This window comes from Urocitellus parryii, chromosome 2 (genome assembly GCF_045843805.1).
Source record: "Urocitellus parryii isolate mUroPar1 chromosome 2, mUroPar1.hap1, whole genome shotgun sequence".
NCBI lineage: Eukaryota > Metazoa > Chordata > Mammalia > Rodentia > Sciuridae > Urocitellus > Urocitellus parryii.
In genome coordinates this window covers 42,163,089-42,181,240 of record NC_135532.1, presented here as the reverse complement: position 1 = coordinate 42,181,240, position 18,152 = coordinate 42,163,089, and the positions used below count along the sequence as shown (strand labels likewise).

The following is an 18,152-nucleotide window of genomic DNA, read 5'->3' as shown; positions in this document are numbered from 1 at the left end:
TATAGATTTATCTGTCCTGAAAAGTTCATATCAATGGAATCATGCAATATTTGGTCTTCTGTGATTGGCATTTATTACTTGGTATAATGTTTCCAGGGTTCATGCATTTTGTAGCAAGAATTAGTACTTTATTCATTTTTATTGCTAACTGATATTCTGTTGTATGGATGATATACCTTAATTTATCCATTGTAGGGGGCCACCCCTGAGCTATCTGAATAGCCTCTACATGCCTTGGAGCCAAGGAGATTTTGGTCTGGCATTGCAAGTCATTTTGTGGCTTATTATGCAAAGCAGGTGGTGACTTCAGTCTTCCTTCTGCTAGAGAGGCTGCTTGTGACTCCGGACTTAGGCGAGTTACCCATTGGGCTTGGATAGCCCCCCTCCTAACCTTATTTGGCAAAAGAACATTCCATTGAAATCTTCTGAAGCCATTTTGTATAAATAAAGAAAACTTGGGCTCTTGTCTCTCTCTCCTTCCAGTGTAGAGGCAGTACCCCTGAGGTCATAGAGCCTTCCTATCCTCTTTTTTTCAAAATTATTTCTGTGTTGTGTGATTTTTCACCGTGTTTCTCAGCCAGCACATTTCACGCAAGGGAAACCCAAATTTCATAGCCCATGAGGGACGTGGGAGAAAAGTATAAGAATCGAGAATTTATTTATCAGCTGATGGATATTTGGGTTGTTTCTGTTTTTTACTATTATGAAAAATGCAGCTGTGAATTTTTGTGTCCCAGTTTTTGCAAACCTATGTTTTTATTTCTCTTGGATACATTTCTCAAGTGAAATGCTAGATTATATGTACATATGTAACTCAACTAAGTTTACCCTTTTGAGGAATTGCCAGTCTGCTTTTCATAGCAGTGGTACCATTTTTTTTTTTTTTTACTTCTATTAGCACTGTGGGAGAGTTCCAGTTTCTCCATGTTCTCACCAACAGTTCTTATTCTCATATTTTCTCTCTCTCTCTCTCTCTCCATACTAGTAGTATGACTCATCTTATTGTGGTTTTGATTTATATCTCCCTGTCAGTAATGTTGAACATCTTTTCATGAAAACCACTGACTTATTCTCTATATCTGTAACTTTTAAATTTCATTTTGTTGACTGAACCCAGGGGCACTTAACCACTGAGACACATCCCCACCTCTTTTTATTTTATTTTTTTTTATTTTGGAATAGGATCTTGCTAAGTTGCTTAGGGCCTTGAATTTGGAACCCTCATGCCTTAGCCTCCCAAATGCTGGGTTAGAGGCTCCTCCCATAATGCTTAGCTTTAACTTTGTCATTTAAAAACTATTATATAATTAAATAAAATATATATTTTTTCACTTGGCATAAATTCCATGAGAATCATCTAAGATTTTGTTTGAATGAATGGTTCCTTTTTTTGCTGAGTACTCCATGGTATGAATGTACCAGGACATCACTTATTGAAGGACATCAGAGTTGTTTATAGTCTTTAGCTATGAATGTTTTATGTATAGATTTTTGTGTGAACATAAAATTTTATTTCTCTCAGATAAGCATGTTTTTGCATATCATGACAGTTTCAAGCAAAATTTTATAAGTGAGTATTTTTTTAAAGCAAAAGTATAGATAATTTTAAAAATTTGAAAATGTGACTACTAAAACTGCAGAAAAGATGGGACAAAACATGTTCAGCCCCTCAGAAGTTGCCAGGTATCCCTAGATCACAATTCAGTCCTTCCTCCATAGAGATAACCATTATTATTGGCACTTATGATAATCACTTTATTTTTATTTCATAATTGTATCATTTAAGACTTTATTCCTCTGCAATATATTTTACTCTGCCTGATTTTGAGTGTTATATAAATAGAATCATACAATGTGGATTGTTTTTGGTGTGGGTTTTTCACGAAGCTTTGTTTTTAAGACTTGATTCATATTTTGTACAGTAGTTAATTCAAACCTGCCCTTAGTTAATTCCTAAGTACATATTTAACACATTTGTTTATTTTTACTGTTAGTGTTTGTTGTTTATAATTTTTGCTTAGAAACAGTAATGCTGTGATGTTTGTGTGCATGGGCATTGGTACATGACCTTTTAAAGGTATATTCCCAAGCATGGTTACAGGTTACAGGTATATTCCCAAGCATGGTTACATGGTTACAGTCTTTACTTCTAGTTGATAGTTAAAAAATGTTAACTGTTACAATGAACATGTAATGATTATTCATTTTGGTTTAGTTTGACTTTTCACTGATAATCCATTTGTATTTCCTGTTTTATGAAATGCTTATTTGCTCTCTTATCCATTTTTTATTGGGTCATCTTTTTCCTTTTGAGATCTAGTCCTTTATATATTCTAGGTATAGCCCTTAGTTGAAAATAACTTTTATTCTGTGGCTTGCCTTTTTACTCTTTCAAAAGATGTTTTTGGATAAACAGAAGTTATCATTAATGTAGCCAGTTTGTGAGTCTTTTGTGGCTTGTGCTTTTTGTGTCTCATTCAAGAAATCGTCTATCTTGAAATATCAAAATATATTTTACTTTATCATTTCCCAGAAACTCTTTTGTATTGTCTTTCACATTTACGTCTATAGTATACCTGGAATTGTTTTTCTGTATGGTGTGAGATGGGGTAAAATTTTGTTTTTACCCTATGCAGATGAGTATGTAGCATTTTTAAAAAGACCATCATTTCCCACTGTTGTCAGCACCACTTTTGCCATAAATCAAGTATCCACTAAAGCACACATCTATTTTTGGGTTTAGCCTTTGTGCCAGTGGTTAATTCATGTATCCTTGTTTTGGTATCAAAGTTATATTGGCTTCAAAGAATAAGTTGGTGGGGATATGCTTCTTTTTTCTATTATCCAGAAAACTTTGTGTAATATTAGCTTTATTTCTTTCTTAAATAGCAGAATTCACTGGTTGGTCTAGTCTAATTGGGCATGTAATTTTCTTTGTGTGCTAGTTTTTGTTACAGAATGTTGAGGGTTGATTCTCCATGACATTTTTACACGTCTTTTGACAGTTTTTGTCCCATACTATTTTCTTTTTTTTTAAAGAATGGGCTATGGCAAAAAGCCTTTGATTATAGAAATAAGATCTTTCTACAGGGCAAAGGTTGGGTAGGTTTGCTAGATTGTAAGATTGGGGGTTTCCTAAATTTGATATTCCTCAACTTTGTATTTCTGACTGTGTTCATTGTATCCACCTGGACTGCTCTGCGTTATTCCCATAGGGGTTTTGGAGGGAAAAGAACTAATAGAAACATGCTCATGCCATCTGCCTTTCTGAGAATAATAAAATTCTTTCCCTTGACCCAGGAGTCTTATATTTTTTGCTAGCATCTGTGAAGTTGTGGCTAACTTGTTAGCCTTAAGTAGATTTTACCCTACAGTTCTTGACATGGAGCCAATTTCTGTATTCATAAGACTATGTCAATCTATCTTTGATTTTCTACAGTTTTAATATGATTTGTCTATGAGTGGATTTCTCCTTGTTTTAGCTGTGTGGGATTCATTAAGCTTCTTGTTTCTTGATTGCTGTCTTTCTTCAATTGTAGAAGTTTTTCAGATATCATCCCTTCAAATGTTGCCTGTGCTCTATTATTCTTCTCTCTTTCTAAAATTTTGACTAAACAAATGTTTTGAACATATGCTCAGCTGTTTCATTATATTTTCTATATCTCTGTTCTGGGTTGTTTTGTTTTCGGTCTTTTTTCTTTGCAGTGCTGCACCCTCAATAGTTTACTTTTCCTATATACCAGCTCACTAATTAGTTCTGATACTAAACTTGTCTAGTCTGATACTAAACTTGTCCAAAGTAGTTTAAATTGTACTTACTCTATTTTATTTCTAGATGTCCCATTTGGTTCTTTTTAATCTATGACAGTTTTTCTTGTAGATATTTTTAAGTCTATCTTTTATTATTGTTTTTTAATCACAGGCCAGTTTTATTGTCTGTATCTGAGAATTCCAATCTCTGATGTCTTTTAGGGTCTCTTTAGTGTTGGTACTTTTGCTCATATTTAAAGAATCTATAGTTTCTTGACTGTATGTTGGATATTAGATTTGTAGGATGATTTATAGGAATAACATGTGACTTTCAATGAAAGTTCTTTTCTCCAAAAAAGACTTATACTTGCTCCCACTAGGCTGTTGGGATCATTACCAGTTCTGATCCACTGTTTGAGTAATTTATTGCCGTGTAACAAGCTACCCTAAAACTGGGTCTTAAAATAACAGTGGTGTAATATTTGTATGAATTGTGTATTGCGTGGGTTAAGCTGTGAGTACTGTTCCACAGATATCACTTTTGAGTTACTCTTGGATCTGCATTCATCTGGGGTGTCAGCTGCAGTTCATTGTTCAAGACTACCTCACTTACTGTCTGAGACTGTGCCTCTGTTCTCCTAAGTATGGCCTCTCCACTGTACTCTCGTCATTTAGTGATGTAGCCCCGACATCTTTACTTGGCTGCTGTTTTTCAAAAGACAATAGGATGCTAGGTCTCTTAAGATCACTTTAGTTGTAGTCAATTGATCACATCAAGAAGAGGAGAAATAAAATGGGTTTCATTTATGGATGAGACTAGCTGTGTGCAGATACAGGAATAGGAAGGATTGTTGACTGTCCTTTTCAAAGGTAGTCTGCCACAGTCACCTTAGACCATGCTCAAGGCTTCAGATTTCTTTGATAGGAAAGCTCTGAAGATTGAAACTAGGTGTTATTAAGATGGCCATGTAATTTACAATCCATGCTGTGATAATTTGAGAGTAAAAAGGAACCCTGTTTAAGTATGCCAGGATTCTTAGGTATAGCCTGTGGTCACTCTTTTTTTCCACTTTGCTTATTATTACCTTGAGTCCTTTGGGATTTTAATTCTTTGTAATAAGGAGCTTCTGTTAGATTTTCTGCCTTGTTAGGTTTTGACCTTTGATTTCTGACCCCTTTGTCATGGGAAGCTATCTTCACAAAGGTTCTTATTTTCCTTGGCGAGATTCCCTATCTTTCTCTAAGGATTCTGATTTTCTCTATTTATGAGACTTGTAATTCCTATTATCTTGTGGTCTTTTTAATTAAACTTTTATAGGTGTTTACAGTGGGAGATTTGCTCTAGATAACTCAGCCCACTATTATAGAAAATAGGGATAATTACAGTTAATTTACTTGAAATAACAGAGGGAAAAGAACTGAAAGAATTACTGACTGGCAAATGCTTTCTTTCCATAAGAAACATAAATTCTTAAAGAGTTCTCTCTAAAGTTGGGAGGTGGGGGAGGAATGAAAGGATCGGAGTCCCTACATCATTACTTTGTAAACTCCTTGCTTCACTTTCGAGAGTCTATTCTCTGTTTGAAATATTAGGAAATTGTGTTCCTCAAAACAATTTTCTCAATTGTATTATCACCTTGTCAAGGCTTTCAGTATTAACATTCTACAGTTATTCCCCTGCTATTTAGCCTTATTGTTGTAAATAAGTTTGTATTTTTTCTAGTCTTTTGATCATACTGTCTTATTCTTGAATTATTTATTTTTGTTCTTTATTTTTTAGTTTCAATGTTAGATCGCTTTTTTTTTCATGAGTGAATTTTACAAAATAAGCAATTTCTTTTGAGGCCCATTATAAAATTTTAGTCTGCACTTGAGACTTATTACTACTTGTGTCTATATTAGATGTATAATTTAATTTTCTAATTTTCTTGAGAGAGAGAGAAGTAGGTTTTAATTTCTCAAAGCAGTTCTAGCTCATAATAAATGTTTATTGTTTGAGTTGACAATATACTATAAACACTTCTATTGAAGAATTGTCTTATTTATTGAACCATACTTTCCTTTTCTCTTTTCCTCAGACTTCCTTTTGATGTTGAAATTTAAGTACATATTTTTGTCATAATTATTAACTCTGGTCTAATTTGGTCCATATTGCTTATATCATGTAAAAAATGATGGGTTGTTTTATTTTTCTCAAGTTTTATTGGTAGCAAAATGGATTGTGCTGTTAATTATTTCCATGGGTTTATTATAACTTGATTCTGTCACTTAAATTAATTTGTTGTACTAATTACTTTTTCCATATGTCTTAATATTTTCTTTAGAAGGGTGTAGTGATTTGAAGAAGACATGAATTTTTCTTTAAAAGAGATATATTTTTATATTGGTAAGTGCCAGTGTCTTAAGTAGTCCTTGTCATATGTTGTTATCAAAAAATAGAAGTGATTTTTCAGATATGGCATGAATTTCTCTTCCTACATCTCCTTCCCTTCTCATTCGCTGTCCTAATAAGGACAGTTCTATTCATTTCAGCTAAGGAGAGCTTGAAACTTATTTGCATATTCACAGTAATTTTAAGAAAAGTAATTTCTATAGTACTTTAAAATAATACAAAAGGTCAGTAGAGAGAGATCCTTTGGGGAATCTTTGAATGAATAACTAAAAATGTTAAAAATGTGTCAGTTACTCGTATATAAACATTTATTCCTAATGTTCTTAAAAACAGTTTTAGCTGAGCAACCTTACCTTTGAATCCCATCAATATTATGAAGATGTTTCACAAATCTTGTTTTTCATAAGTGAAGAGAAACAGCTTTCTGCTTTTTAAAGGGAAAAGGAAGAGTTTAGGTTCAGAGAATGTGTTGTAGTAGTTGAGAGAGGGATCTCGAACTGACTGCTGAATTAAAATACTCCATTTCTTACTATGTACTCTGAAATCTTAGATTCTTTACTAAGTTTCTGTTTCTTCAGTTGTAAATTGAACATAGCAGTAACAAAAGTGTTTAGCAAAGTGCCTGGTATGAATTCATGCTCAGCAAACATTTGTGAAGTTTAAAAATTCTTCTTTTTTTGTATTTGTTTTCTTGTATTATTTATTATTTTCTGCATGTATGAGTTTATACTTAAGACTACAAAGATATTTTTAAACAAATGTCCATTACAGACATATTTTAAAAATATGGGCCTAAGATAATGAATTGTTTTGGCCTGTATTAAAAGAAAATATAAAATAAATCTACCATTAATGTTTAAAAGATGGTATTAGCAATTTAAATTAGATGTGTGTTCAATCCAGCAAGATTGACCAAGAATTGCCAGTTGTTCCTGTATTTCCCCATGTGATTTTATAAAAGATTAGATGAACTTTGTGATTAGGTGTCTTCCTTGAGTCCTTAAGAGTAAGAATGCTTTTCTATTAGTTTTCATTCTGTTTTGGTTAATTAATACAACTTTCAAGGATTTAGCTGTGTTGGCTTTGGTTCACATTTTTCATTTATTAATTTGCTAATTTTCAAAATACTTTACTGTTTCTGGTATTTTTACGTGTATACTTGTGTTTGGGTCTCCTCCAACTCCACCCATACTAAGGAGTGAATCCATGGGCACTTTACCATCAAGCTACATCCCCAGCTCTGTTTTTTTTTTTTTTTTTTTTTAATTTTGAGACAGGGTCTTGTAAGTTGTTAAGGCTGTCCTTGAACTTGGCCATTCTCCTGCCTCAACCTCCCAAGTAGCTGGGATTACAGGTGTGTACTACTGTTCTTGGCTTGTGCTTGGATCTTTAAAGGGTTTATAGATATTTGCCTGTAAGGTAACTGTGCAAAATAAAGGTTTTAAATAGTAATTTTACATTTAATGTCATGAATATATATAATAAGAAACAATTAGTATGTATTTTTAGAAGTGAATATAAATCTATTTGCCTGTGAATGAATGCGTGTTGCCATTAATTGATCATCATATTGTAGCTATGTGAGTCTGGAAAACTTACTGAGGGTCTTTTGGGTCACTTTTTACCTGTTTTTGCAAACATAGCGTGAGTTTTAGCATCAGTATGCCAACATTTTAATTTTCATCTACAAGAGCTAACTGAAGATTTTCTTGATGCTTCTGTTGACATTTTGTTGGGGGAAAATGTCTAGTTGTTTGAATCGTTTATCATAAGTTTGTTAATTTGGACAACTGAAGAAAGTGTTCTGCTGATTAAAGCAGTAGCATCTCCCCCACCCCCTGGAGATAGCCCTTATGAAATCCTTTCTTCATTCATACCTTTCTGTTTCTAAGAACTTGGCCATTCTCACTTCTAGCTCCCACCAATTCCATTTTTTAGAGTTCATACTTTACTTCTTCCCAAATGACTCTGAAACAGAGCATTCAAATGCCTTGTGGTCTTGCGTAAGATCTTGAAAAGTTGCCTGATACTGTAGGGAAACAAGATTACACCCTTTCTCCTTTTACCTCTGTACTTTTTTCCTACCTCCAATTGGGGCAGTACCAAAAATTTACTGGATCTCAGAAATATGTAATGTTGTTCCTTTGTTAACATGCTATATAAATACATTTCTTCCTCCCATTTGCTTAAAGACATTCTACTTTTTCTTGGATGTTCTCTGGAAGAATTCTTAGTTCATATTTAGAAATCAGTTTCATAGGTATTTCCCAGTGGATAGCTATTTCTTCTCTATTTAATCCAATAATCTGCCCACTTCATGTAGGTCTCTTCCCTGTTTAGAGTTCTTATCCCTGACCTACCAGTCACCACCTCTCACTTCTTTGATTATAGCTCCACCATTTTCTGCCCCAGTCTTTTCTTGCAGTATACTCACCCTTTAGGCTGAATATCCTTTTGCTTTACTGTGGGCTGCTTAAAACTATTTTAAGCTAGGTCTTGTCCTAGTCTAAAGTGTAGAGGTACTGACATTCCTTCAGCATTATCTTGCCCTTTGTCAAACCTCCTGTCCTCTATTGAGTTTTTCAGTCCAGTCTGAAGACAGTGTCACTCAGTGGTTAGGGGCTTGGCACTTGAAGGTTGTTAGCTGTGTGATTGTGGGCAAGTTGCCTAACTGTGTGGGTCTCTGTTTCTTCATCTGTAAAATAAGGGTTCTAATACTATCCACCTGTTAGCAGACAACTCTAACAGGTGGATAGTACTCTGACAGACATCTCAAAATATCTGTGACTTAAACATATTTTTTTTCCCCTTTTAAAGGAAGCTCTACAGTAAGAAGTCCAGGTCTGCTAAGGTGATTCCATGGTTATCAGCAACTGTCTCATTAGCTTGTGACTTAAGGTGATCCAGAATGATTGCTGTAACTATAACCATGATATCTATTTCAGGCAGCAAATGGAAGCAAGAGGAACAAAAGAGGCTCAATAACTGTAACTCTTAAGAGCTTATTAAAAAGTCTCACTGTGCTTAGATTCCATTGGTCATACTTTAATAAACTTGGCTGTAGCCTACTAGCAGCCATAGAGCACTGGGAAATGCAAGTTAACCTGCTTATGGTTGCCACCCTGAATTAGATTTGATTTCTAACAAAGAAAGGAAAAATGGATACTGGGAAAGTAGCTAGCAATCTTTATCCAGGACCTCAATCTCACAACAATCTCAGTTAGGTGCTTTGAAAGTGATAAAGCATATAATTACTTAGTGTTGTGCCTGATACTGTGTATCACTTCAGCAAATGCCAGATGTTTTTATTATCTCCTCTGTTAAAGGGTCAGGTTCCCAGTATCTTCTACTTTTTCTTCTCATTTTTGACTCATTCACATACTTTCCCAGAGGGCTGATCTTTTCTAACACGCAGAAACAACCATACATGATTTCTTTGCAGGAAAGAGGTGGATAGGTGGTGGTTGTGGGAAAATGTTTAGTTTCTCTAGAAGTAGTTTTATTCTTTTATTTTACTAGTCATTCCTAACATTAAAGAATTGATATCTCTTTTTAACTTTGATTTTGAAGCTTCCAACTGCTTTCCTTTTCCACTGCCTTGAACCTCCCTTAAAACAAACTACCATAAGGTACATGTTAAGTTTAAAATATAAAGTGAGTTAAAAGTAATTCTGCTTGAAATTTTTTATTACATCCTTTAGTTAAATGTAAGGTCTTGGGTTGATTCAGAATGAAGATTAGGAACAGTTTTACTTAATGCATTGATAGCCTTTTGCTTCACTTAAGCATTTCAGTGTTAACTGTCTAAATCTGTATGTATTTTATATAAGCACGAGTTTGTTATTTTCTTCATATCCATCATTAATGAACTTTACAGTATATATACCCAGTAATGCTTTGTTCTGTAATAGCAAGAGATATAGTTGAGCCTCCTTTATCTTGCCTTCATTAAGTGCAATCTGCCTGATTCTCAGATAATCTAAATTTTCACTGGGACACAAAGAAAAGGAAATATAACTGGGAAACAGTGACATTTTAATGTATCCTACTTCCAGTTTTCAGAGTACCTGAATCTTATATACTGAATCTTAATGTGGTGTTTTTTGGCTGCATTATAACAATTAGACATGTATATTATGGTTTCAGTTTTGGTTGTTTTATAAATCAGTCATGTATGATTTTTTCCTATTGTACAACATGGTGACTATAGTTAATAACAGTGTATACTTTTAAAAGATTCTCACTGATATATAAGTATGTGAGATAATATATATGTTTCTTAGTATGATTAGTCATTCCACAATGCATACTTATTTCAGAACAGTATGTTCTATACCATAAATATATGTAATTTTATTTGTCAATTTAAAATTATTTTTTAAATCTCCTCTGAAGGAATCACCTATGACTTGTAGATTTTTGGTGCTTTGAGTACTTTCCTAGCCATTATTAATAATTATTTCCATGCACAGCTGCATGTAGTTTTTCTTTTTTTCTTTCTATTGGAATTTCTTGTAAAATATCTATGCAGGTACAGAAAAAAAATTAGAAATCAAAATAGTTTTGTTAGGATGTGTCACAGTATCTTTATTTGTGTTTATTTAAAATATTTTTAAAAATAAATATAAATAAAAATTTTTCAAATAATGATACCAAAAGTAAATTCCAAATTTTCTCATTCCCTTTAAAAAACATATTAAATGATGAAACATTATCAAATTTAAGTAACTATTGAGATAAAAATTAGTCTCATTCAACATTTCTTAAGTATCCTAAAAGATAAGTTAATAAACATGTGTTATGCAGGCAAAATCAGTGAGGTGCAATTAAGAATAAATCAGTAGATTTGCTCAGTTTTGCACTTTAATAATATAGAAAAATTTGTATTCAACATTCTAGAAGACAGTATCAAAATTACTTTTATAAACTTAAGCTATCTTCAAAGAGGAATTTTTAAAATTTAACCAGTTTTTTTTTAAGGCAATTATTAAAAGTTGTTTTAAGTAACTAAATACTCTGGAATTCTTGATTTGGAAAAACCATGCTTTTAGGTTAACTATTATGTTTTTTTAATAGAAAACATTTTTAAATATATGTAATAAAGGGGTATATTATAATTCTTATTCTTTAATATTTTCTTAAAGATAGTTTTAGTATTTAACACAAAAAGCTTAAGATACATTTTAGGCATTGTTAGAAAATTTTAATTACTATTAATTTAAACAATTTATAAGGTAACATAGCAGTGATTTTTGTGTGATTAAAAACTCTTGAGCTATTGTGTATTTTTGTCAAGAAAAATAAGAATACAGTCACCTCTTTATAAATTATTTTAGATTTTATCTTGTATATTTCTCGCCACCCAGCATGTGTTCCTTTAACATTACTCCCTTGGTGGGTGTTGACAAAAACAAATTAATTTTAATATTAACATAAGCAAAATATGATTAGGAAGACAAGCCTAGTACAGAGGAGGTAATGTATGTCAAAGCTAGATACAAATCATTTCTAAGTTGTATGCTATTTTGGATAGTCCATATTACGTTTCTGCTTCACTACCAAGACAATTAATTATGATTCAAATGCTGTAATTTTAAGTATGACTAACACCATTGCATTTTAAGGTATTTAATCATAATTTATTAGATGGACATATCTTTAAGATTGCATGATCACATGTATTACTTCCATTGATTTTAAATTGCTTATAAAACAGTAGCTATATTTATTTTGTTGTAGATTTTTCTATGAGGCTAAAAAATAATTCCAAAGAAATTCATATGTATTTTTAAACTAATAAAATGAAATCTGTTTGCTTATAGTAATTTAAAGAATATTTTTGTGTCTTACAGTACTTCATTACAGAATTAAGTATGCATTTGTTATAAGTTCTCTGTTTAAGTAGAAAGCCTAATTAATGAAGTGTGCATTTTTATGCCTATTTTTAATGGCTGTGAATGTGCCTTTGCACTAGACAATAATCAGTGCTATTATTGAAAGTCTGTGAAGGGTGAGCACTTTACATAAAATTCAGAATTTAAATTAAACCTTTCAAAAGCCTTATCAAATAATTACTATTGTCCCTGTTTTGCTGTGCAGAGGTTGAAAATTTAAAAGTTAAGGATCTTGCTTATGATCCTGTAAACAAGTTAGTGAAAGTAGTGGAATTTGAACCCAAGTCTGGTTCCAGAATCTATGTGAGTTTCATTGTACCATATTTTCTCTCATAATGTATTAGTGTGGTGGATTGTACAAGTCATAACAAGTTAACCTTCTTTTCAGCAAACCTGATATGTAAAAATCTAGATTCACAAATAGAAAAATTTGAAATATTCTTTAGTCTTGTGAGATGGATGATTCACCTCATGTTCTTTAGATGACATGACATGACATTAAAAATATTATTTGCTTTTCCAAAGTGCAGTTTTTCACTTAACATTTTAGGAATTCTTGCATTGTGAAATCCTGTATTTTGGGATTTTCTATTCAGACCTACTTCATGAATGCCTATTTTGTGCCATGTTTTAGGTGTTAGAAATATAATTGGCCTTAGAAACTAGGCAATACTTACACTGCTGGCTCTGGAACTGCTATGAGTTTTAAATCTTGGTTCCATGATCTTGGGCATGTTAGTCTTTCTCTCTCTTCTCTTTTTGTAAGAAAATATTAGTATCTTTCTTGGGTTGTTTGAGAATTAACTGAGATAATTGTGTTCATAGCATAATATCTTGTACATAGTAAAACACTTAACAGACATTACTTTTTATTAATTACATTTCAAATGCTTAAGTTAGCCATATACATTTTGAAAATGTAGTAAAGGCAATCAGCAATGTTTGTATTTTGCATATTTTAAAGTTGGTGCTAAAAAAGACAGATAAAGATTCACTTTGTGATTTATTCTTTACAGTATTTACTTATAAGATTTGAGAAAAATTCTTCATTGATTGCAAACAAAATGTGATAAAAGCTTCATTCTGGATTATAGTTGACATTTTGTATGATTTCTTGAGTTTTTTTTAATAGAATATATTTCTGAATGATTTCAGAAAACACTAAAACCTAGGTGTTTTCTATTCATAGTGCAATATTACAGGCATTTGAATATGTAAATCCAAATACAAGTAATTTTTAATTTCAGGGGGTACATTTAGGACTGAAGATGCATCTCAGTGGCAGAGTGCTTTCGTGCATGCATGAGGCCCTGTGTTCGACTCCTAGTGCCACATATACATACAAATAACACAAATAATAATAATAATGTACATTTATGAAAAGTTACAAGGATAACCAGTCTAGTCAAATTTTCTTCTAAATTATTACATTGTTTTATAATACTGTGATTTATCAGAAGCTTAAGGATAAATTAAATGCATCTAGATATGATTTGTTTGCCTGTTGTATATGAAAATGAATCTGATTTCTTTAGTGGTTTCTCAAAATATTAACTTTGTTATGTAAAATTTAATTTATCTTTTTGTGAATTGATGCAAAATCTTACTTGTAATAACTTCTAAGGAGATGGTTCAACCATATCTCCTGTAAAATATATCATGTGAGGGCTATTTTTATTATCGGTAATGAAATCTTGTTAGAGCAAATCTGACTTTGACATTAAATTACTACCATTTTTTGTGTATTGAAGTAAAATGCCAAAGAAAAATAAATCCATACACTGGAGCAGTACATAAACATTTCAGTTATAGTGACTGTTAGATTTTACTATTTTTCCCTATATATTTTTTTTAGTTCCTTTAGGTCCTGATTAAACCATTAAAAGTAAGTATGAAAATTTGCTATTTTAACAAAAAACATTTTCTTCTCAGTATACATAAAGGAAAAACTGTGTAGTTGATGTGGAATTTACTGTTGTTTTTAGTGTGAATTTTTCAAAAGACTTTTTGGGATAATAGGTTTAAAAAGATTTCTTTTACACAGCCAACTTTTATATTACCCTAAATATTGTAACTGAAAATCACTTATAGTTCTGTGAATAAGTATTAGCTTTATTCATTCTAACTTTTTATGAGTAGTCAAAATTTTGGTATGTATACTAATTTAACAGTATCACCCCAGTCAACATTTTCAGAAATGTTTTGTTGAGGTTCATTAAATCTAAGGTTTAGTTCCAGTTTTAATATTTTATTTTTAAAGGAGCAAATTTAAGATATAATATGTTCTTAGAAACCAAAGAATGAGTGCATAGAAATGATTTAGCTGTTCTTCGTGTGGGGGAAAGGGGGATGCACTCACATTTAAAGAATTCAGATTGTAGATTATCTAATTAAAACAACCACAGTAAAACAGTTTTTAAAAATTAGCATGGGTAAACCAACACAACTCTCATGTCTAAGATTTAGCATCAAGATAATTATTGAAAAGAATCAATAAAGTTCTTCCATGACAATAATGTTTAGTAATGTTCATTTAATATTTTTGAGCTTGAAAAATGAACACATATTTAGGTGATTGTGAAAATGGTCTTCTTTATTATTCTAATACCATGCACTCCATTGAGAATATTATTCATGCTGTATTGAAGCTCATTGTGCAAAGAAATGAATTTGCCTATTTTTGTTACTCATAAGACCAGCCAGGGTTACTATAGCCTTCTGGTCGATTACATCAGTGCATAAATAATAATGTGTGAAATCATCAAGTGTACTACTTGTTTTGAAAGTGACACATGTAACTTTTTTATCATTATAATACAAGCAAAGAAGCTAGCAGTGCTTTTATTGATTTTTTTATTGTCATCAAGCAGTTTTCTAGGAATTCTCAGCAAATTATCAATTAAGCTATAATTCCAGCGTGAGATACAGAAATTGTGAATAAGCTTTTGGTGCCTGCTATTAAAAATCAAATCAATAGCTTTAACAGCTTTATACATTCTCATTTTGTTTCATTATAGCTCTACTCTAGGTAGATCTGCACATCTGTTTTGCTTTCACTGGTAATTTTACCTGTTCAGTTTTTTTGTAAATTTCTGCCATAAGTAGAAAGGATTTTAAACCTTAAAGCCCCTTAAAATATTTTATTACCATTTATTGAAATGCACTACAGATAATGTACATGCTTGTTTTTTGTGCAAGTACCCAAGACATTCTGATTAAAAGACAGCTTAAGGAAAAATAAACAAATAGCAAAAAGCATTCAGTCTTTATTTATAGAATATAGAAGATTACTGTTTTCATTTTAGGTGGAAGAGTCCAATCTGCAGGAACACCCCAGAGAAGAACATCTTTAGCGATAGAATTTACATACCATTAGCTCACAGTACTTGATTAGCAGCAGGGCTCTGTAGTACAGAGCTAGCTGGGCACGCTATTTGGGATGCCTTTGATGCTGTGGTTTTCCGTTGCTTGCTGGCTGCATGCTTGTTGTCTTTGTTCATAAGACAGGTAATTACTTGATAAAATGAAGTGCATCGCTGTGAACAATTGACCCTTTGGAACAATCCAGGCTGGTCAGCAGTCTAAAACCACACTTTAACGCCATCATTATAGCCTCAAACTTCAGAGTTTCCAAGGTACAGACAAAGGTGTTGTCTTCCTTTAGTACCAGTCGAGTGCCATTTTCAGACTTTATGAAGTATTTAAATTGAATGATATTTGACGATATTGAAAACTCCTCTGGAAATCCATCCAGCCTGCTTTTAGACACCAGAACAATTCGAGATTTAATTTTTGATATGAAATCAGGAGCATTACAGAAGATCCTCAGTCCTTGTGAACGATCATGGTTATCTGTTATTTCCAAGAAAGTGGTTTCTCTGGGTGTTAGCTGTTCTTTTTCCCACCTGGATTTCACTTCCTCCGCCAGTCCCTTGAGCTGAAAGAATTCTGCTTCTTGTGCGAGAAGTTGATTTTCTCGAAACCCTTCTGGCAACAGAAGTTCTCCATTTCGTAGGAAGTTTAGGACATGCCTGAAGAGGAGTCCATCCCTGTCTATGAAATAATGGCCATCAGCATCAAATGGACAAAGGATTTTTCCATTTACTATACCTTCAAGGAAAGTGTCTGGGTACTTGGTCAGTGTCTGTTTTTGAGTAATGTATAAATATCCACCAACGTTGAGAGTCATCAGTGTAGATTTGCAGTTCTTTCCTTGGTCAGTGTCTTCCAGGCTGTTGTGTTTCCCTTCATATTCCTTTTCTTTTTCTCTTCTGATTATTTTACGCTCCATTTCTGAAGATGCTATTTTAGCTTGTTCTTCTTGGCTTGAGGCTTTTAAAACAGAAACACTTCCACACAAACACGCCTTTATTCAGTCCCAGCCTGGCGATGGAATGGAAATGCTGGCAGCATCGCCTGTGCTGTCAGCTCGGTTTTGCAGTAGGTGGCGTGTCGGCTATGTATGCAGGAGCTTTCTGGAGTAAGATGGAAAAGAGAATTTGCATTTAACCGTATCAGGGCAGGGAATTGTTGTGAAGGGTTTTTATGTATATTCTTTGAAGTACTAAGAATTACTCAGAATAAATTGATTTTCCTCTTACCAGTTTAACAGTTACATGTTTTTAATTCTACAAAAATGTGAATTTCTATCATTTTCAAAATGTTTAAATTATTTGTCAGCCAGTCAGGCTTAATATTGAATAATGCTGTCATTTTTTTTTTTTTTGGTAAATAGCAAATGTTCCTTAATGTCATTTTTAAAGTAAATCATAAGTAGGAAACTAAGCTGAAAGGGCCTAGGTGTATAGAATTTTCTCTCCTATAAAAAGTCACATATTTCACAGTACTGTAGTCATCAGTTTTGAGATCCAAGTAAGGATATTTAAACCTGTTGTTTGTGGCATCATACTTGAATTTGTTTGGATTTGCGTGTGATTCTGATTTGGAGTTCTTGGTTAAGTGGGAATAAATTTTCATAACACATTTTAACAAAATAATTTATTATTATTTTTTACCTTAAAGGAAAAAATAAAACAGGCATTGTAGTACTCTTTCACGTGGTTTTTTTTGGGGGGGGGGGTTATGATTTCCTGTGAAATATATATGAGTTGTTTCACCCTAAACCTGCTTGAGTGCTGAACAAAGACTACTGTAGAAAATACGGCACTGTGTGTATGCGGTATGTGTGCTGGGGAAGTAGGAGAAAAATGAAGATTCAGAATATCTACTACAGAGTAATGTCACAGGCAAGTTTGTTTGTTATTTGTTGGTTTATTTCACAAAGGGTCAAAGAACTGTGTGACTGTGATGTCCCGGCTTCCTCTATAACTTGCCTTCCAAAGCAGTTTATGTTATGAAGCTTTAACTTCTAAAATTTAAAGGCACAGTGGTGAGAAATGTGAACCCTGTCCCCAGTGCACTATTATTTGACCTACCTGTCTACAAAAATATTCTGAAGAATTACATTATTTTTAGAGTTAGACTTTAAATTTAAATTAAATTGATTTATGTTTCTATTGCACTAAAGATATTTTAAAATTATTCACTGTATGTTGTTAGAAGTATTAGATTCCTTTAAAAATGTCCACCTTTTATTTTCTCTCAACAGTGTTAGATTTCCTTCAGATATAAAAGATAATATTCTTAACTGTGTGTATCATTGAGATTATCAAAAGCCCATTGAATTTGGACTTGAAAACTGAGGCATATTTTCAGAGCTGAATTTTTGCTTAGAAATGATGAAATTCGACTGTATCATTTTACGAAAGTTAAAATTGCATTCCAGACAATTTTAGTGTTTTATCTTGGACTTTACAACTTGTTAATGGCAAAGCCAACACTTAGTCTAATGTTTCCTCTCAGTCTTACAGCATTTTATTAAGAGTTAGCTCTTGTATTCTGACAGTCTCATGTCTGTGTTGATTTTGCTGTTTCAGAATCAGATATTTTGTATATGTAAAACTTTTTCAGAAATACTTAATAGATTTGGAGGAGGGACACAGATTGGAAATGTGGCATGGATTCTTATGTTACCATTACAGATGGTCACTACATACAAGTAGCATAATATAATAGTAGAATTAACAAAAATATAACAGTTTTATTTATGAATTTTA

General features: G+C 32.5%; 2 protein-coding genes across 3 annotated transcripts in view; one reads left to right on the top strand and one right to left on the bottom strand.

Moving 5' to 3' along the window:
• The window catches only part of Gtf2f2 (general transcription factor IIF subunit 2), a 148,961-nt gene that overhangs the window by 60,044 nt on the left and 70,765 nt on the right, over window positions 1–18,152 (top strand). The gene's annotated exons all lie outside the window — the stretch shown is intronic.
• Window positions 14,873–18,152, bottom strand: part of Kctd4 (potassium channel tetramerization domain containing 4) — a 120,535-nt gene continuing 117,255 nt past the window's right edge. For both annotated transcript variants that reach the window (XM_077795189.1, XM_026411964.2), the window contains one exon: window positions 14,873–16,511. In XM_077795189.1, coding sequence (XP_077651315.1) covers window positions 15,548–16,327 — 780 coding nt within the window. In that variant the 5' untranslated portion in view covers window positions 16,328–16,511 and the 3' untranslated portion in view covers window positions 14,873–15,547. The remainder of the gene's footprint in view (window positions 16,512–18,152) is intronic.